The following is a 20,817-nucleotide window of genomic DNA, read 5'->3' on the forward strand; positions in this document are numbered from 1 at the left end:
GGGTCTTCTTCATTTGATGAATATTAGCTTTGTGACACTTTTTTCTTCACTGAAATGGTTTTACACAGCAAACTATTTCCATCTACTGTAATTTAAAATCTGATTATCATTTTTATTACAATTAATAATAATGATGATGATAATAAAATAACAATAATAATAATAGTAATAATAATAATATTATTATTATTATTAAACTGACAAATACATTTTATGTCAGACTACATTTAATATAAACCTACAGTCTTTTCTTTACTAAAGGCTGTGCTACTGACACACACACATGCTCAATAAGCAGACATATGTTTTGTTTTGGGCCTGTCACTCAAAACCTTTACAATAGATCTGAACATTGTTTTCTCTGTTTCACTCCAGTGATGAAGAGGTCATCACATAATGTCTGCCTCAAGTCACAGAGATCATTTAGATCATTTAGTCAGGTCGAGTAGTAAAAGTGCCAGGTGCATGGATGCATTTCTTGCTGCAAACTGAATCTAGTAAGACTGCAAACAATCTGTGCTGCAGAGTTGGCAACCAGATGCCGAGCCTCTGTGTGCTCCTCACACATTCACTCACATGCATTTAGTACAGGCGGTGCTTCAGGGCCTCAGCCCAGCTTTAGTGGTCACCCATAAGCCTATTGCGATCTCTTATGAGATGGTGATGTGCTTAGATGTCACTGGTGATGGTGGGGGCTATTCTGCGTGCTAGAGTATTAGTGGTGCTAAAAGCAGTAATACCATCAGGACCAGCATGGTTATGAGGGCGTGGTGCTTTAACAGAGGGAGAGAAGAGGAAGAAGTAGAGGTGGACAGGCAGAAAAGGGAGGGTTAAGCCCGGAGGAGGGGATCTTGTAGGGCAGGAGGAATCCGTGCATTTCCCTCGTACAGGTGGCAGAGAATACAGCAGATGCAACTTTAGGTTTCTAGACATGTTTGGTAAATTCAAGGGTCTCCTCAGTGGCCCACAGGTGCCACCAGCTCCTGGGACCACCAGAGTGGCCCCGGACCCGGACCCGGCTCCGGCTCCGGCTCCGGCTCCAGCTCCGGCTCCAGCTCCAGCTCCGGCCGAGGTAAGACCTGCCTGAAAGAAGGAAAAAGTGTATTTTATATTCAGTTTCACAAGTTACTGATCCTTTCATTTATCCCTGCTGTACTGAGAGCTATTGTATTCTGCAGAGCAGCTTTCATACTGTTCACTTTGTGCCAGTAACAGCAGCAGCAGCTGAAATCACAGCTGTGAAAAATGAAATCCTGCTTCCAGTGTGTAAACCAGAAGGTTTTGTTACATTTGATTCTTGTGGTGAAATCACTCTTTGCCCATTCAAATTCACTTCATCTCGCTCGTTTAAAGAAGTCTCCATCAGGCGAGGCAGTAATTTGTCAAATGCAAAATTCACTTTTCTTAAAAAAACGGCTGTAAATTAAAGTGTCTCTCTAATGATTGTGGTTTGAGCAATGAAGCCGAACATGTTGATCTGTCTCGTAGGATGCGAAGGCAGCCGATAAGGGGAATGAGGCCAAACCGCAGGGTAAGTCATCGTTTATTTGAGAGGCTGAAATGACACAGAGAAGCTGAATTAGTGCACAGATGTTTTTGTTCAACTTTGTGTCACATGGGCTGTCTTCAGCTTTCTGCCTCCTGCTTCCCTGGATGTTTAGTTGTTGTGATGCTTATTCTGGTCATTTTTAGTTGCTGAGTATTGTGAAGCTTCAGATGGCTGTGATTAGCTCTTTCTGCACTTATTGATCAAGAAGACATGTATATTGATTGATTGATTGCCATGAACACACATATATATATATATATATATATATATATATATATAGATTTATCAGATTCATTGAATCACTATGACTTGTTGCTGACTGTGTTGCTTTTGGTTTTGTAGAGTCAAGCACAATAGGTGGGTCATCCAGGATAGCATGAATGTGAAGACTATAAATATACCAACCAAGCCATTAAATTAACTAAAGTCAGGCTATCCCCTGACTGTTGCACATCTGGCTTCATGGACATTGTAAATCATCACATTGATGGTTGTGATGTCTTTGTTACTCTCTCCTCGACAGTTCTCTTCTTCTGTCTCAGGCAGGTAGATAGGTAGGTACTTTATTTGTCCCAAAGGGGAAAAAGCCAAGTCAGCTACTGTCAGGATCATTTCTAAGGTTTTTCAAGATAATGACAAGATACAAAGTGCACGACTGTAAAACAGTCAGAAAAAACAACACAAAACAAATATCAAATATAAAACTACATAAAATGTTCAAATTATGGACTGGAAGGCTTTGAAAACTGAATTTTGAAGTCTTCCTTTAGAATGTGTTGAAAAATTGAGTCGAGGCACCAAGTCTTTGGATGTAGTAGCTAAAGTTACAGAATAAGATGCACTGAATAAAATTAAAGTCTGGTGGAGATTTTAAAAAATCTTTCTGTTGTGCTTTCATAGAGTCAGCTCCGGCCCCGGCCCCCGCTCCCTCTCCTGCACCTGCACCTGCCCCAGCCCCAGCCGCTGCTCCAGCCCCAGCCCCAACCCCTGCTCCAGCACCAGGCCCTACAGCAGCTCCAACCAACCCTAATCAAGCTGGACCTGATGGGTAAGTCCTTTGTGGTCTCTAGAGTTATCAGTTGATTTAACAACACAGTTGTACAAGTGGTTTTCTACCTGAGCTGTTGTGTGGATGCATAAATCTAGGACACAAGTGTAAATTAAATTAAAGAGAGTAGATATAAAGTATTATACTCTCAGATTTAACCTACAAAACACTCCTGGAACAACACTGACCCAACAAACCAGTATCAAATTAATCATCTGTCAGATTCCCTGGCAAGATGGCAGAGAGAGACAGAAACCCTGAGAGATGAACCAGCATGTGAGATCTTTATCCCCTGGTGCTATATGCATGTTAACAGAGGGATGAACAGAAGTGGATTAAAAGCTTTTCAGCTTTTTAGCGTTAAGAAGCTCACCATAGCTACCTTAGGTCCAGCAATAAAAACGATGAAGTGTGACAAGAGATTTGATGCTCACAGTCTTAAACACTTTTTCAAATGAGAAAAACATGTAAATGTTTCGTAAGTGTCAAATAAGGGGGGTGGGGTGTAGGAGCTAGGGGCTCTGCAGTTAGAAACGACGCCTGTAGTCTTAGTGAGGTGTGGAATAGATAGCATGAGAGCGGAGGTAACAGGTGATGTACTGTACACCACAGCAGGGCGAGCCTGGTGTGAGCTCATTATTGACATGTTACAAACAGACCTCATTTATCTGGGATGAACACAATGCAGTGCTTGATGATAAAGATCGCGTGTAATGTTACAAGCAGCAATCTGGTCCAGTGACAGAGTTATGACCTGCACTGGCGACCATCAACATGTCATTTGTTTGTTGTTTGGTTTTCCAACTAATTACAGAATAGACCACATTGGGCTTCTTTCGTGGTGTCTGACTCACAAGTTATACTGCAAACTAAACTTTAATCTTCAAGATGTGTGGTCATGAATTTAGAAGAAAGTAGTGCAGCACAGAACCAGTGAGTAAAATTATTTGACTCCTTTTACTTTGTATTCATAAATAATAATAAAACCCACTTTTCAGCACTGAGTTCAACAGCAGCATTGAGCTCTAATACCCACGTACCCACCTTTTAGGTTCGTGTCTCTTCCCGTGTCACTTGTTGTAATTTAGAATAAGCCTGTTTTAATTGATTTAGGAGCTGGACTCAGACATGTGATAGAGATTGGCTGTGGAGCGATCTGTGCAGTCACTCCAGGCTCCTCTCGTCAGCCAGATGTACTGCTAAAGTTTGCCCACTAGAAGGTGACACATAAACACAGACCTGCTGTCTTTTTTACACAGTCTGAATGTCTTTATTTGACCCTCAAAATGACACCATAGCTTTTGCTTAATGGTGCTTCTCAATAAAACAGCTACAGGGAGGGTTGAGCAGGGATAAGTGAGGAGGGGGAGCAGTTTGGGGTGGAGGGGCAGGTATGTGTGGGAGGTTGATAGCTTTTCTCAGCAGTAAGCAGCTCTGGTGAAAACTGTAGGACAAATTCTTCTAATTCTGTTTCATTTTTAGTGTTACTTAATTCATGAACATTGGCTTTACTGTCTAAATAGATTCATGCCACCAGGGAAAAGCATCAACATTTTCTTGAGTGATCAGGTGATCAGGTGAAGTCAATACTTTTAGTAACCTCTAATAATGTGTCACTGTAAATAAAAATGCTCACCTGTTCACTGTGTAAAAAGCTTAGGTCAGTAAGTCAGATCACATCATGTCACATCAACAGTTTGAAATCATTCATCCTCCCTTTTAGATCTGTACGGTGCTCACATTGGAATTTATAGAAAATACGTTCCTGAATGAGCAAAAACACAAAAAAATGCGTAAAATACTGCAGCCCTGAAATGCAAAATATAGCAGCAAATCACATAAAACAATGAAACACAATGACAAATAAGAAAACATGGCATTCATCTTTAACAGCAAACCAGGTTCATACCTGCTATAAACAAGGCTCATTGCTGATTGGACAGAAGAAACCTATTTTGTGAATTGTTGTGTTTTGATTTGTACTTCAGGGCCTCCGTACAAATCTTAATACAAATTACAGGACCTGCAGAGTCTGTCACACGATTGCACATTTGAAATATTGGTGAAGTAGTAAGAATCGTACCTTAATGCCTGACATCAGACAAAAAGATGGTTTCTCCATCCTCATTACATCAGAAACCATCCTCCACTACATAACTTTATAAAGCAAATGAAAAGTTGTTGTGATCTTTCTGATGTAGGTGGTGTTCTGTATTTTCCTCAGAGCGGAGCAGCCCCCTCCTCCGCCCCTGCCCATCGTCATCAATAGGTACTCAGACGATCAGCTCCGCGCCATCATCAAGCTGATGAGGGAGAGACAGGAGCTGTACAAGGAGAAAGTGGTGGATCAGTACGCTTCTTCCCCTGAGATCACCCCCCCTGTCAGTGAGTACAATCTAGCTTTACTCATTCGGGTGGAGGCCGGGTAGAGCTCCTCTACAGCACCAACCAGATGTTATCTGATTCTTAACATTGCACTCAGTCTTAATATCTCTCTTTTCAGCGCCTCTGCTCCGCAAGGACAACTACGCAAAAGTCATAGAGGAGCGGAAGAGACAAGCTGAGGAGGAGCGGATAAAGAAGGAGGAGGCGGAGAAGAAAAAGAAAGAGGAGGCAGAGAAGAAAAAGAAGGAGAATGAGCAGAAGAAGAAGGAGGAGGAGGAGAAAAAAAAGGCAGAGATGGAAGCTGAGAAGAAGTTGGAGAAGGTGGACATGAAGACCAAGATAAAAGAAACCGCGTGGCGCACTGTGGACACCGTGCTGAAGCCGTTTGAGGACAGTATGGACTCTGTGCTGGGGAACACCATCGACCCTTTCACAGACCGCCGCTACATCGCCTGGCTGAGCCTGGTGACCCTGGCCTTCAACTACAACACCTGGTTCATCACGGCCCGCCAGTGCTTCCCGTACCACACAGCAAGCGCCATCCCATACTGGTTCGCACTGGACCTGCTGGCCGACCTCATCTACCTCACCGACTCCATCATCTTCCAGTCCCGCAAGCAGTTTGTCAAAGGAGGAGACATCATAGTAAGTGGGACTGGTGGCGAAAAGAACATTTATACAAAAGAACATGTCTGACAGAGATGAAGGGAGCAGCAGTGACAGTTGTAATGATAATGGTATTGTCAGTAACAGTAGTATATGCTAGTAGAGATATTGTATAGCCAAGCAATCTAGTTGTAACATGATCCGTGATCTGCTAAGGCACAAGAATTCTGGGGAGGAAGTGGAGTCAGTAGCATGTATTGATGAGATACTGATATGTGATGAAGAGGAGGAAAGAGAAGCTCCTTGTGTCATTGTTTTATTTTCTTCAAGCACTAATAATGATTATAGATCTGTATCATGTGTTGAGTTTTGTTGTTTTCCCTTTACCTCTAAACTCACTGTTCTCCCTTTCAGAAAGACAGAGAGATGACTAAGATGAACTACAGGGAGTCAGATAGATTCAAGGTATTGTAACGTAAATTCTTTGACCTTTGGAGGTGACTGTGAACAAACGCCAGCTACCGTCCTCATCCTGTCTCTTATCGTCAACAGATGGACATGATATGTCTCATACCTTTCGACTTGCTGTACTTGCAGTTTGGATTCAAATCCGTTTTCCGAGCCAATCGTCTGCTGAAGGTGAATTTACTCTTGTATTCACTTTGTGTTTTGAGAGGTTTTAATCCGACAACACTACAAACACACTGAGGTCATTTTGTTTGCTTCGTCATCGACCTTCTCATTATTCTCATCAAGGCGGATACATTCTTTGAGTTCAGTGACCGTCTGGAGAGCATCATGGCCAAGGCATACATCTGGAGGTGAGTCACATGACAGGAAGTCAGAACCTATGATAACACCATTATTGTTGTCATTGTACACACTTCATGCAGCCAGTGATTTATAGAGAGCCCTTAGCCCATGAAGGATGGACCAGTGGAAAGATGGGGGGTTTCACTGGGACTATTTCCTCAGCAGAAAGTAGTTTGGGTGAAAACTGTTGTGTCTGGATTTGGATTGTCCACAGAAAACATGACTCTAATTTCTTTTTGTTCTTTAATGTTCTTCTCAGCACAAATACTCACAAAACCTCTCTGTGTTAATCTACTGTATGATGGTTCATTATGCTGCCATAGTGGTGAAGCAAAGAGGAACCGAGCGCAGTGATAACATCTTTCCTCCTCTGTCAGAGTGATTCGCACCATTGGTTATCTGCTCTTCATGCTCCACCTCAACGCCTGCTTCTACTACGTGGCCTCAGAGTACCAGGGCATCGGCAAAACTAAATGGGTCTACTCCGGCCTCGGCAGCGCGTGAGTACACTGCATCTGTCTTCCTGCTTGTGTTTGACTGTATGGGACTAGTTTGTCTTCCCTGCATAATGAACACTAGTAATAGTAATGTACAGAAATCACCTGTCAGTAAAAAATAAATATAAAATAAACATAAGTAAATTTCCCATTTACATTCAATTCAAAAAACTGAGTTGGACAGAACTAAAAAGATGAGGGGTTTGATGATGTGCCTCATCAAGTAAGTTGTTCAAATTTCCTAGGATTCTGGGTCTTGCATGGGTCAGTGATGCTATTTAAAACACAAATTGTGGAGGACCTTCCTCAGGCAACCACAGAATCAGCTAATCCAAACAGGCTTTAATAAACTTGTTTTTTGACAAAAAAACATTAACTTTTACATGTAGTGATGTAATTATTTTAAGATTACTCTACAGCCACATGGCCTCAGGTTTGTTTTGATGTATCTGTTTCCCTCTTGAAACTGTGCATTAGAGGACTTGACATTATATACAACACAGACCTTATGAGAGTAACTTCAGAGTTGGTTGCACAGTAACAGAGTTTTTAGTTGCAGTTTATAAAACCTCCATCACTGAGGGATCTCAGAGAAAGTGACACGTGTTGTATGTTCCGTCTTTGCTGCCGCTGCAGTTACCTCAGCTGCTTCTTCTATGCTGAGAAGTCCCTGCTGATGATTGCTGAGCTGCCATTTCCAGACACCATGTTCGGACAGATCTTTCAGATGACTAACTACCTTTTTGGGGCATTCTTTATGTCCATCATTCTTGGCCAGGTAGTTTCTTTGTAATGTTTTTCATTTTTAATAATTATTTGGTCATGTTTTGGCATATATAACGTTTTTCTTTTCTTTCTTTCTTTTTTTGGGGGGATTTTCATCTAATCGTCGTAATAATTTTAAATTTCTTTCAAGAAACCTAAGCAACTGTAGGTGTCTTGAAAATTTGGCAGCAAAGACATCAAGAGAATTAAACGTGGAAAAAATCTGAAAACTAACAATAGAAAATGTGCAGAGCTCTTGAAGGCCGAGCTCCCTTCGAATCTCATGCACGCACACACACACTCTTGTTTCTTCGTCGGGCCAGTGACACTGAGCGTAGTTTGTGATGACCCGTCTAACACCTCCACCCCCCCCCTCTCCACAGGTACCTGCGTTGTTACTACCACGCTGTCCGCAGTCTGATCAACATCGGGGGTCTTAACGAGCCCCACACCGTCTTTGAGATTACCTTTCAGATGACTAACTTTTTCACGGGCGTCTTTGTGTTCTCCAGTCTGATCGGACAGGTAACATAGAGACACACTTTGTCCGTAGCATGACTCATCACAGCGTCCTCAGTTCGTCTGAAACCCTGGTAGAAACGAGCGTCACTAAATCAGCTCGTCTTCGTCTCCTCTTCCATTTGTCTCGTTACTATGGTGATGTAGTGATAGATGAAGGAAACCTGTCGTGGTAGAAATGTCGATGATCATTAGTCGTAACACTAACACCTCACCATCCGTTGTTTTCTGTAATGGTTTCCTGTGGAGTCTTACTATCTAAATGTTTGTTATTCATTAATCCAGTTCCACAGAGGTCTTCCTCTGTTCATATATTTGTTGTTTCCGCCTTCTCACTTCAGATGAGAGATGTCATAGGTGCAGCCACAGCCGGTCAGACATACTTCCGAGCCTCCATGGACAACACAGTGGACTACATGGTGAGCAACCGCATCCCATCGATGGTGCAGAACAGAGTCCGCACCTGGTACACGTACACCTGGGACGCTCAGGGCATGCTGGGTCAGTACACAATCAACAAAGCGTTCAGTTTGGTTTTTCTAAAAAGTCACAATGTCTTTAATGACAAACCTCAGCCAGTGGCCAAAGGTATTATGTTTCTGGGTTGTGCATACTTTGGTATGTCTATCCCTTCATCTGTCTCATTCTTGTGAACACTGAAACTGCGCTTGGTTGGTGGAGTAGTTATCAAAACATGGATCTGCTTCCCCTCCCGTGGCTCCAGACTCATGTGACGCCCAGATTGGCCTCAGATTAAACTCTTTCTGTGTCATCTTCCTCCTTTCAGATGAGTCAGAGCTGCTGGACAAAATGCCTCTGGTGATGAGAACCGCCATCGCCGTGGACATCAACCTGGCCACCTTTCAGAAGATTGATCTTTTCAAGGTACAGCCACATGAAAAGACACTGAAACATATTGAAGCAGTGTGTTTGCAGGTTGGACGTCATGTCAGATGTGTTTTTTCCCTCAGGGCTGTGACCAGCAGATGTTGGTGGACATGTTGCTGAGGCTCAAGTCAATCATTTACCTCCCTGGAGACTTTGTGGTGAAGAAAGTGAGTGTGGATAGAAATGACTAGAAATATAGTTGTGAAGTTATTGAATCACTCTTAGAGATGACTTCCTATGCTCAGATTTGGGTTCATTATCTTATTTTGGGTTATTGCTTGTTTGTTAAAATCCTGGTTTCTTCTTCTGCCTGTGCAGGGTGACATCGGTAAAGAGATGTACATCATCAAAGGAGGAGCGGTGCAGGTGGTGGGAGGACCTGACAACAGCATTGTGTTTGTCACACTGAAGGCCGGCTGTGTGTTCGGAGAAATCAGGTCAGATGTGGTCCATACTTTGTTTTAAACATTGTGATAAACATCAACAGTGATGTTTAACATGATGAGGAGATTATTCATTACGAATCACTTCGACACCAAGAAAAAAAAATTCAGTGATGATTTATTGATGTATTTTCTCGTCTCAGCCTGTTGCAGTCTTCCAAAGATGGAGGAAACAGGCGCACAGCTAACGTCAAAGCGTACGGCTTCGCTAACCTCTTTGTCCTGGAGAAGAAGGACCTGTTTGACATCCTCGTCCACTACCCCGAGTCTCAGAAGGTTCTCGCCAGGAAGGGAAGGTGAGTCGGTTTTTATCCTCTGTTATTACAGGTGTTTTTGGTATTCATTTATTTCATTATCAGTTGATCTTTATTTTTGAAATAGGGACACAAGTAAAGTAAAAGTCTCACTCGACACTAATTAACTTTTGGAGTGGATTTGATTAAGGAGCTAGATAGAGGATTTTTAAAATTTTCTTAAACATTGTGAGATTGAAGAAATAATGAAAAATCAGATGCATATTGAAAGTTAATTACTATGAACAAATAAAAATTTGCTGCAGATCCGGGTAATGATCCAGATGTATATGATCTCAATTCAGTGGCCAATCATTGGTAGAGGTATCTGCTCTTCGATTGCCCTTCGTGTTTGTTTATTTTTTTTCACAGAATTACTAAAAAAACTACTTAACCGATCTATTCCAAACATGGGGGAAGGATTGGGTGTGTGGAGAACCAATTCAAGTTTTAAGTTTCTTTAGCAACATGTGATGACAAATCAATCATTTAGGTTTTCAGACCACTTCCTGTTCTTTTTTATATTTCTTAACTAGAAAATGTGCAGGATTTTTTTAAGTAGTAGTCATGCTCTCCACTGAGTGCCATTCTAGTTTTCTAATGGTTATGAGACATTTATTTATTTTAATTGTCTCTGCTCATTAGGTTTTGCAGTTCATATAGTATCAGAAGACATTTTGGTCACAATGTGTGTGTGTGTGTGTGTTGTGTGAGTGTAGGAAGCTAATGAAGGCCAAGGGTCCTGCAGCAGCGAAGGCAGAGGAGGAGAAGAAGAAGGGACTGGCTCTGTTTGGACCCAAACCAGCAACGCCCAAACTGCTGCGAGCTGTCGGAGGAACGTTCAACAGAAATATCATCGAAAGGATGAAGGTAACAACACTTCATTTATCTTTTCCTGCCAAATCAAAGCAGCTACATGTGATTATGGGAATTTATTTAACATAACAAGTAATTCCTTTTGGTTTGGTTTCCTCTGTGTTTCAGGCTGCTTCTGGTGGAAAGTGAACACACACTTATTTCCGTTTCTTATTTTCTCTTTTTTGAGAGTGAATGTACAGCTTTATTTTCAATATCTTACTTTTTTACTGAGTATCTTTTTCTGTTGTAGCACATTCAGAGTAAGTCACATTTTTGGAAAAGAAAATTGTAAATGCCACATAAGACTATATCAGGATAGTCCGACGAATTATTACAATACAAATCCCACAGAAAATACATTTAAACAAAAAGTTCATTTTACATATGTTGAGATATATATGCTAATTTTGAATCCAAAGACTGCTGCCCCTAGTGGATACTGCCACATATACTAAAGGAATATATATTTTTGTTTATGAGCATTTATTGGCTTTGTAATCACAGTAGTTAAATGAAAAGCTAAGCAGAGCACCCTTCATTCTAAATACTTTGATTCATTTTGCTCATACTGATCCCTGTCTGTATCTGCTTCAATAAATGACCCTGCTACTTTACAACAGTTCCCTCCCAGAATGATCATTCCTTCCCTTTTCGCCGGTTGTGTTAGTTGTGTTAGTTGTGTTAGTTGTGCGTCTGTGTCTCTCTGTGCGTTCAGGTCTAATCCTGTTAGCCAGACGGGGACGTTGCAGGGACTAATTAACTAAGTGGTTGTGTTTGTGAAGTCTGCAGCCGGGAGGGACTGAAATAATCTACGTACGGTCTAATTTTACACAGACTACTGAGATTCTGTTCCCACCTTCATCACCACATTCACTGCTCATTCTGTCAATAAACCATGAATGAAAAAAAATTGTTTCATAAAGCTTAATGGCAGAATTAATAACTAGTAAACACACTTTTACCAGCAAATATATTTTTTGTAATTTCATTCATTTTTAATATAATTTTTTATTAACATTATAAATAATTTTTTACAACAAATTGTCCAGTAATCAGGCCCCCTAAATGTTCCTTGTTCTGGACTGGAGTCAGCCCTACAGTTGTGTTGCCTGGTGGTGATTGGCAGCTGAGATACTGTGGCTGATCTGCTGTTGACTCCAGGACGAAGAGGAGTGCCCAGAGGGAATTAATGATTCTAAGAAATTTAATTGCCTCAGTCTGGTGTTCGAACACTTCGTGGTAACAGCAAGAAGTTTGCAGGTCGGCCTGTTCGCTTTAGCCCCACACAGACGCGCACCATGTTCAGCAGGTTGAAAAGACTTATAGGGGCTCCAGAGCCGCCCCCTGCCCCGGTTCCTCCGGCCTCGGCTCCACCAGCTAAGGTAAGGCCCTGCTTTCCTTCTGATACCTCAAATATACAAAGTAAATGAAACAGTAAAATTATGTTGTATTAAAAGTTGTGTGTTTCTTTTACTCCCATCCAGAATAAAAGTTACACGATAAAAATGTGTTGATTAGAATTAAATTAAAATAACTGATCTAAAAATAACTTTGAATGGTTTGAGCTTAATTTGAGCCTTTTATTCAATAAAGAGTGAGTTAAACACATTTTGTGGACAGTTCTTATGTTTAAGCATGAACATTATGATTTGTTTTATATTTATTACCTTAACATGTACACAGTAACTTATGTGTAGAATTATATGGGAACAATATATAATGAAGTTTGATTTGGAAAAAAAATTCACTTTATACAGTTTAGCTTCGATATAATTTACATGTTGCTTCTGTTTTAGTTCATTATCAGTAATCACTTTAAATTAGATTTCAGACATGAGTATGTGTGGCAAGATGCTATTTGATCTGACTTCAGTGATAGTTGAAATCAAACCAGCATTAAAAACGTGTTCACTTCTTTACCTCTGTATTCTAACGTTATATAATTAATGTACAAAATAAAGAGTAGTGGGCCTCATGCTGAGCCCAGAGGAACCTTTATTAACCAAAGTGAATTAAATTGAAAATATAAAGGGTGTAATTAAAAAATATTGTCGACTCTATAAACAGCCTTCATACATGCTCCATTATTAAATATCAAACCAATCAGCCTCTTGCCACCTGCTTGGCACACGGGTTCATAAAGGTTATATTAAGGAGAACCAAGGCAGGTGACTGAGATCGGTGAAAGCCTCTGAAGCAGCTTGGCACTGATGTGGAGAAGATGAAGCACCAGCAGGGAGGGGGAATCTGCAGGGCTGGAATTACTGTTGTTTTTAAATAAACTGCAGGATCTCTCCTAACGTTGAGGGGGAGGATAGTAAGGATGAATTGTGAGGGTCATTTGGTGAATTAGCAGCTATAAAAAAAATTGAATTTGGATTTATTACAGTCGTATTTTTTGGCTTAAGCATTTTTTAATAAATTCTTCACATGAACCAAAATAAATGAGTCTCATCATGTAAGGTTGAGCTTTGTCCTATATTTGTTTTAAGATTGTTTTAAGGTGTTTTACCAGTGTTTCGTGTTTACAGGAAGAAAAACCTCCCGAAAAGAAGGATGAAAAGGAGCAGCCAAAGGAAGAGGAAGAAAAGAAAGAAGAAGAAAAGAAAGAGGACAAAAAAGAAGAGGAGCAAAAAGAAGCAAAGAAAGAGGAGGAGCCAAAGCCAGGTGAAAAAGTATTCAGAGTTTGTTCAGTGTTAAACCAACAATAATGTCATGTTAATAATTACCACATGTTTGTGTTACATTAACCTTTTAACACACGTTGACCAGTGTCATTGTTTCCTAATTCTCCCACTAACACTTCACTGGCTGATCATATCAGCAAAAGAACAGGCAGCAGTGAATTAAAACACATATTTGTACAGCAGCACTTTTTTTCTATGACACTGTTCACTGCCTGCACACAGTCGTCAAGGGCAGTTTGGGTTTAACACACTATCTTGCCCAAGGACACCAGACTGGAGAAACAGGATCGAACCACCAACTTTCTGCTGCTTAGCTGCTCAAAACTAAAATTCCCTTCTCGACTGTGGGGGTTAATTTTGACGTAACTTAACAGTCATCTTTTGGCAGCAACTGTCTTTCACAATTGGACTGATTTTATTATTGCAGAGTCAATTCTGACTGGTCTTTGTCTGATCAGCTGCTGACGACACCTTTTATTTTGTAAATTTTTCAGAAAATGCATGACACATTCTGTTTTCATTTACAGCTGCTCCAGCTCCAGCTCCTGCTGCTCCTGCTCCTCCTGCTGCTGCTGCTGCTGCTCCTTCTGCTGCTCCTGCTCCTGCTGCTGCTGCTGCTCCTCCTGCCGATCCTGCCAATCCAGAGGGTGTTGAGGGGTAAGAATACATCATATATGTTGTGTACCTCACACAATATAATCTCGGGTGGGGTCTGCCTCCCCCAACCAACCGTGGAACATGCTTCGCAGACCTGATTGATGTGGCTGGAGTCACTGGAGCCAACATTCATTTCACATTTTGCACAGTGACATTTGTTTATTATCCCTTCACTCATTGTTCTTGGTGAGTTCACCAATGAAGCAGCTTCTCACATCTGTGTTTGCAAAAATGCAACCGAATTTTGAAGGCAATGACCGGCCAGCATCTAATTTTACAAACAATGGGATGGATTCTGATGCACTGGTGTTTGTTTTTTGAGTTCACTTTGGAAGCAGCTGTAGTTGTGAAACAAGGTTTTGCAAATGCTCGTCAGTGATTAATTGTTAATGTATGGAAGGAAGGGGGACCAGTATTATATAGGTTTCACCACCATGGCACTGATTTAGATGAGGTGACGATAGAACTTTTACCTCAATAGATAAATTATAAATTTAAGGCAAACAAAGGAAACAATTTCAAAGCAATTTGAAGATCATGCAAAATTAGTGCAGAGATACAGAAATACAAGAGGAAAAGAGAAAACATTCAAAACAAGATAAAATTAGATAATAAAATGATCAATATAGTTGAGATTGTTAGTAAGATCAGAATTGAAGAAAGCACACCTATAAAATAGGATGAAGAGTTTTCTAAACGGATCTCCTCAGGGATAGAAAAGATCAGGGCTAGAAGGGCCTTCGCTGAGGATCCCAGGTCAGTACAGGGCCCATATGGTGTCAAAAGACCACTGCAGCTTGATCTCGGTCTGTCACAGGAAACCATTGTGTCCCTATTATCCAGGTTTTAGAATCAGCTTCAGCCAGTTACCATGAGCTGTTACAGGTTAATCTCCATACATTGTGCACAAGTGTTTGAAATGATGACACAGATGGACAGTTTTCGATCTGCTCCACCTCCACCTCCACTTTCATGTTTCCTCACAATAAGCACAGTGTGTGTGGACTGAGTGTTTGCTGCAGTAACAGCAGCCATGACCACACGGTGACTTACAGCCTGTGACTCCCAAAGTAGAAAAGGAGCTTATGGGAGCTTAGTGGTATTTGTGACTGGGAGTGATCAGTGAGAAGAATTTATAAAACAATTTGTTTTGGTCTTTGCAGACCACTTATGTAACTTTTTAGGCAATAATTGAAATTTGCAGGTCTGTATCTCACAACAGGGATTTTATTTCTCACTAAAATGAAAAAATCCTTTTTCCAAAAACTGAAAAGTCTTGCTAATAAAACGCAGAGCTGCTTGTTATTCTGTAACAGCAGGATAATAACATGACACTGCCACACAAGAAGGAACTGTCCAATTTCCAAACCTGCCTGTTTGAATGGGCTGTTAGCTTCTCCTGTGTTAACGCTCCTGAGCTACTTCACGATGTTTCCTTGTCATTAGTGACTCCTCCTCAGACACTTCTATAATATGTCAGAGGTCTGTTAAGTAATCAACACAATCTTCAGACCCAAGGTCACTTTTTAAAATAAAAGCTGACATCAAGGAAATGAACACTATTACCTTGAAGACATCTAAAGGCTAACGTGGAAGGGATTCTATGAATGTTGTTGCCATGACATAAATATTATTTGCTTTTTGCTTTTTATATTTTCAGTGAACAAGCTGAACCTCCTCCTCCACCTGTTGTCTACAACCGCTTCACAGATGACACACTCCGAGATTTGATCAAAAGGTTAAGAGCACGGACAGAGATGCTCAGAGAGAAAGCCATAGATCCTTATGCCACTTCTCCAGAAATCACCCCACCTGTCAGTAAGTACAGAAAATATCCAACAACAAACAAAAACGTTGAGACTGGATAGAAGCTCATAGACATGGAGAAGGGGCCACTTAACCCACCATCACTCCCTTTACTTGTTTAGCACCTATCCTGAAGAAGGAGGACTACATCAGGTTGAAGGAGGAGGAGCGGATAGCGAAAGAAGAAGCGGATAAAAAGAAGGCAGAGGAGGCAGCTAAAAAGGCGGAGGAGAAGAAGAAGAAGGATGAGGAGAAGAGGCTGGAGGCTGAGAAGAAAGCTGAGGAGGAGAGGCTGGCGGAAGAGGCCAGGAAGAAAGCAAGGTTCCTCCCGGAAATCAGCTGCTCCTGCTTTGACGTCCTCTTCCAGCCGATCGAGTACAAGATGGACTCGATTTTAGGAACCACCATAGATCCTTTCACAGGTAGGTGAGGTGCACACAGACGACCTGACGGCTAAGTCCGAATGAAAGACGTAAAAAGAAAAACTGTTCTGTGTTCTGTCTCCAGATCGCCGCTACATCGCCTGGTTGACTGTGGTAGCCGTGGCGTACAATTACAACATTTGGTTTTGCCCGGTCCGGCTGGCGTTCCCTTACAATAACCAAACTACTAACCCTTTCTGGATATTTTTTGATGTTCTCAGTGACCTAATGAATGTGATTGACATTGTCATTTGGCAGCCCCGCCTTCAGTTTGTGAAAGCTGGCGACATCATAGTGAGTCACAATCTCTGTTATTGACCTGTGTCTGTGATTGTTGGCTTTTAGTTGCAGTGTTTTACTGCGTGTAACCAACTAAAATCCTGTCACCTACAGAAAGACAGAGTTATGACAAAGGTTCACTATCGGAAATCACAACGATTTAAGGTAATAAAGCAAAATCACTTCCAACGATGTTGGCTACTCACAGGTTTAACTTATTTGTACTTTGTACAGTTATAATTTGGAGCCCAACCCCCTGGTTGGAAGTCCATCTGTAGTGTAACAGTAAAATATGTTTTCACAGACGATTAAATCATGTGAACTGTAACACTCAAGTATTTTTTCTTTTGTACTTCAGTTAAGTGGAATTGTAAATTAAGTACTTTAACCTCTATTGGATAATTGGCTACACTGTCAAATAAGTGTCTTTTCTAGACAAACACTTCCTGCATCTATATAAATTGATTTTTTATACATATAAATAATCTACAACTCACTGTAACCTCCTAGTGAGAGAAGTTGTGTGAACATAAGTGTTTTTATTCTTATTCCTGTGTCTATATAGATTGATATATTCAGTATCCTCCCCTTCGACCTTCTCTGTCTGTACTTTGACTTCTCTACCATCTACAGACTCAATCGGTTGACGAGGGTAAGCAGGCAACACATGATTTTTACAAATAATGGAAAAATGGGGAAAAAAATCTGTTTTTGTTTGACAAGACTAAAGTTGTCTCTCGGTTTCATTCTGTGTTCTAGATTGACTCATTTTTTGAATTCAGCGATCGTCTTGAGAGCATCATGGCCAAGGCTTACATCTGGAGGTGAATGCTCATGGGTCAATGGAGCAAATTCACACTGTCATTTTTTGACATTTCTTTCAATTTAATACAAATTCCATCGTATAAAAAAATATTATATTATCATATTATAAAAGTAAAGTGACATTAGTCATACTATAAACATTTTAAATTCATAACATCATGATTCATAATAATGTCATAGCGTCACAATTCAGAAAACTGCCACTCTATAGTAAGTAAATGTATATAGAAAGGAATAAAATGGCATTTATCATAAGGCATGACAACAACCTAGTATCAAATCAATTAAAAGTTGTATTATGATAATAAGGCCATTAAAATGTAAGAGAACTGTTGTAGTATAAGACAAATGCAGTAGAATAGACAGTCGTGTTATAATCTTGGTACAATCTCTTGTGTCTTGACATCATTTGCAACAAAAATTCTATTTTAAAATCTAATTGGGTATTCTTCTGTGGTTGCGTGTCTGATGCAGAGTGGCTCGCACCACAGGCTACCTGCTCTTCGTGCTCCATCTCAACGCCTGCATCTTCTACGTCGCCTCAGTTCACCAGGGTCTTGGATCAACTACGTGGGTTTATGACGGAAAGGGCTCGGCGTAGGTTCTTCTCACTTTGTTTAACCGTTCATGATAAAGAGTCATTTTGATGCGAGTGGTGTTGCTGGAGCTGTCCATGGTGCTGAATAACTGAACACCCTGTCCCTGTCCAGGTACCTGCGTTGTTACTACTTTGCTGTCCGCAGTCTGATCAACATCGGGGGTCTTCCAGAGCCTGTGACCACCTTTGAGATCATGTTTCAGATGACAAACTTCTTCATTGGTGTCTTTGTGTTCTCAAGTTTGATTGGACAGGTAGGAGGACAGTTTTTACCTTATTTCTTTACTTATATCTTTCATGCAACACTTGTGTTTTGTTGGTTATTCTTTTTAATACAAGATGTTCTTTGGGTGTCTGTATTGTGTTGTATATTTTAACCTAACTTTCTTTCAGATGAGAGATGTCATTGGAGCAGCAACAGCAGGACAGACATATTTCAGGGCATCGATGGATGGCTGTGTTGCCTACATGAACACATATACAATCTCCAAGATCGTCCAGAACAGAGTCCGCACCTGGTACAACTACACGTGGGCCGCACAGGGCATGCTGGGTAAGTTTAAAAAAACTGACAGAAAAAGTCAAGACCCACAAAGAAGACCTTCAAGTGTGTGTACACAGATTAACCTCCACTCATGAAAACACACTCTCTGTCCTCTCCAGATGAGTCGGAACTTCTAGACAAGATGCCTCTGGTGATGAGAACCGCCATCGCCGTGGATATCAACCTGGCTACTTTTCAGAAGATAGCACTGTTCCAGGTGACGAAGCTTTCACTTTGTCCTCTGTTAGGAGTGTGGTCTTTAGTAAGATCTGGCAGCAATAAGGCCTGTTTGGTCCAAGACAAAACAACCAAAGCTACAATAAAAGGAAAAATACAAAATAGTGACTGAGGTCACGTGAAACCAACCTTTCTGATAATACCATTCATTCATGTCAGTCATTTTAAACAAAACAATTGAGGTTTTGCCATATTGCTATATTGAAAGTTATATCAGTAGTGGTAGGTAAAAAAACACCCTATAAAACAAAGTTTCTTTAGATACTGCATTATTTTGCAACTTCTTTTGTCGTCTGATATGATATACAGTATATGATAAAAAAAAGTCATAGGTTAGCATGTCTTCTGAAATATGATTAAAAAAAAGTCATATGTTAGCATGTCGTCTGAAATATGATAATAAAGTCATAGGTTAGCATATGTTCCAAAATATGATAAAAAAGTCATAGGTTAGCATGTCATCTGAAATATGTTAAAAAAGTCATAGGTTAGCATGTCGTCCGAAGTGTGATAAAAAAGTCATAGGTTAGCATGTGTTCCAAAATATGATAAAAAAGTCATAGTTAGCATGTCGTCTGAAATATGATAAAAAAGTCATAGGTTAGCATGTCGTCTGAAATCTGATAAAAAAGTCACAGGTTAGTATGTCGTCCGAAATATGTTAAAAAAGTCATAGGTTAGCATGTCGTCTGAAATATGATAAAAAAGTCATAGGTTAGTATGTCGTCCAAAATATGATAAAAAAGTCATATGTCTTTATTATGTCATCCAAAATATGATAAAAAAGTCATAGGTTAGCATGTCGTCTGAAATATGATAAAAAAGTCATAGGTTAGTATGTCGTCCAAAATCACCTAAAAAAGTCATAGGTTAGTATGTCGTCTGAAATATGATAAAAAAGTCATAGGTTAGTATGTCGTCTGAAATATGATAAAAAAGTCATAGGTTAGCATGTCGTCTGAAATATGATAAAAAAAAGTCATAGGTTAGCATGTTGTCCAAAATATGATAAAAAAAGTCATAGGTTAGCATGTCGTCTGAAATATGATAAAAAAGTCATAGGTTAGTATGTCGTCCAAAATATGATAAAAAAGTCATAGGTTAGCATGTCGTCCAAAATATGATAAAAAAGTCATAGGTTAGCATGTCGTCCAAAATATGATAAAAAAGTCATAGGTTAGTATGTCGTCCAAAATCACCTAAAAAAGTCATAGGTTAGTATGTCGTCCAAAATATGATATAAAAGTCATAGGTTAGCATGTCGTCCAAAATATGATAAAAAAAAGTCATAGGTTAGTATGTCATCCAAAATATGATAAAAAAGTCATAGGTTAGTATGTCGTCTGAAATATGATGAAAAAGTCATAGGTTAGTATGTCGTCCAAAATATGATATAAAAGTCATAGGTTAGCATGTCGTCCAAAATATGATAAAAAAAAGTCATAGGTTAGTATGTCGTCTGAAATATGATAAAAAAGTCATAGGTTAGTATGTCGTCTGGAATATGATAAAAAAAAGTCATAGGTTAGCATGTCGTTCCAAATATGATAAAAAAGTCATAGGTTAGCATGTCGTCTGAAATCACCTCAAAAAGTCATTGGTTACTATGTCGTTCCAAATATGATAAAAAAGTCACAGGTTAGTATGTCGTCTGAAATCACCTCAAAAAGTCATAGGTTAGTATGTCGTCCAAAATATGATAAAAAAGTCATAGGTTAGTATGTCGTCCGAAATATGATAAAAAAGTCATAGGTTAGTATGTCGTCTGAAATATGATAAAAAAAAGTCATAGGTTAGTATGTCGTCCAAAATATGATAAAAAGGTCATAGGTTACTATGTCGTTCCAAATATGATAAAAAAAGTCATAGGTTAGCATGTCGTCTGAAATCACCTCAAAAAGTCATAGGTTACTATGTCGTTCCAAATATGATAAAAAAGTCATAGGTTAGTATGTCGTCCAAAATATGATAAAAAAGTCATAGGTTAGTATGTCGTCTGAAATATGATGAAAAAGTCATAGGTTAGCATGTCGTCTGAAATATGATAAAAAAAGTCATAGGTTAGTATGTCGTCTGAAATATGATTAAAAAAAAGTCA

General features: G+C 39.9%; 3 protein-coding genes across 4 annotated transcripts in view; 2 read left to right on the top strand and 1 right to left on the bottom strand.

The window, feature by feature from the left end:
* The first annotated feature begins 405 nt into the window (after positions 1–405).
* LOC109629526 (cyclic nucleotide-gated channel beta-3-like) lies at positions 406–11,234 on the top strand. Of its 2 annotated transcripts, none has more exons than XM_069512811.1 (17): positions 406–1,072; positions 1,489–1,531; positions 2,450–2,597; positions 4,822–4,982; positions 5,101–5,627; positions 6,003–6,053; positions 6,141–6,227; positions 6,345–6,409; positions 6,779–6,901; positions 7,535–7,676; positions 8,524–8,683; positions 8,970–9,067; positions 9,154–9,237; positions 9,389–9,507; positions 9,657–9,809; positions 10,526–10,676; positions 10,791–11,234. In XM_069512811.1, the coding sequence occupies exons 1-17, from the start codon at positions 932–934 to the stop codon at positions 10,809–10,811; spliced, it is 2,274 nt and encodes a 757-aa protein (XP_069368912.1). In that variant the 5' UTR covers positions 406–931; the 3' UTR covers positions 10,812–11,234. The 2 variants fall into 2 exon arrangements, with proteins under 2 accessions (XP_069368912.1, XP_069368911.1); XM_069512810.1 differs by lacking the exon at positions 7,535–7,676 and adding an exon at positions 8,047–8,188 and having other exon boundaries at positions 424–1,072.
* A 679-nt stretch (positions 11,235–11,913) lies between these two features.
* Positions 11,914–20,817, top strand: part of cngb3.1 (cyclic nucleotide gated channel subunit beta 3, tandem duplicate 1) — a 31,815-nt gene continuing 22,911 nt past the window's right edge. Inside the window, exons 1-13 of the mRNA XM_069512812.1 lie at positions 11,914–12,046; positions 13,196–13,331; positions 13,879–14,008; positions 15,669–15,826; positions 15,937–16,236; positions 16,322–16,530; positions 16,630–16,680; positions 17,081–17,167; positions 17,275–17,339; positions 17,815–17,937; positions 18,051–18,192; positions 18,332–18,491; positions 18,602–18,699. Coding sequence (XP_069368913.1) covers positions 11,963–12,046; positions 13,196–13,331; positions 13,879–14,008; positions 15,669–15,826; positions 15,937–16,236; positions 16,322–16,530; positions 16,630–16,680; positions 17,081–17,167; positions 17,275–17,339; positions 17,815–17,937; positions 18,051–18,192; positions 18,332–18,491; positions 18,602–18,699 — 1,743 coding nt within the window. The 5' untranslated portion in view covers positions 11,914–11,962. The remainder of the gene's footprint in view (positions 12,047–13,195; positions 13,332–13,878; positions 14,009–15,668; positions 15,827–15,936; positions 16,237–16,321; positions 16,531–16,629; positions 16,681–17,080; positions 17,168–17,274; positions 17,340–17,814; positions 17,938–18,050; positions 18,193–18,331; positions 18,492–18,601; positions 18,700–20,817) is intronic.
* nsmaf (neutral sphingomyelinase (N-SMase) activation associated factor) overlaps positions 13,811–20,817 on the bottom strand; it is a 47,407-nt gene continuing 40,400 nt past the window's right edge. The window contains exon 35 of the transcript XR_011238987.1: positions 13,811–13,983. The gene's annotated coding sequence lies outside the window, so the exon portion shown is untranslated. The remainder of the gene's footprint in view (positions 13,984–20,817) is intronic.

The sequence above is a fragment of the Paralichthys olivaceus genome, chromosome 17 (genome assembly GCF_024713975.1).
Source record: "Paralichthys olivaceus isolate ysfri-2021 chromosome 17, ASM2471397v2, whole genome shotgun sequence".
Taxonomy (NCBI): Eukaryota; Metazoa; Chordata; class Actinopteri; order Pleuronectiformes; family Paralichthyidae; genus Paralichthys; species Paralichthys olivaceus.

What these genes read in the sequence shown, in the direction of transcription:
- LOC109629526 (XM_069512811.1), top strand. Translation starts at nt 932, where the DNA reads ATGTTTGGTAAATTCAAGGGTCTCCTCAGTGGCCCACAGGTGCCACCA. An exon ending in GGGAGTCAGATAGATTCAAG is followed by an intron (nt 6,054 to 6,140) that starts GTATTGTAACGT and finishes TATCGTCAACAG; the next exon opens with ATGGACATGATATGTCTCAT. An exon ending in GCCAAGGCATACATCTGGAG is followed by an intron (nt 6,410 to 6,778) that starts GTGAGTCACATG and finishes CTCCTCTGTCAG; the next exon opens with AGTGATTCGCACCATTGGTT.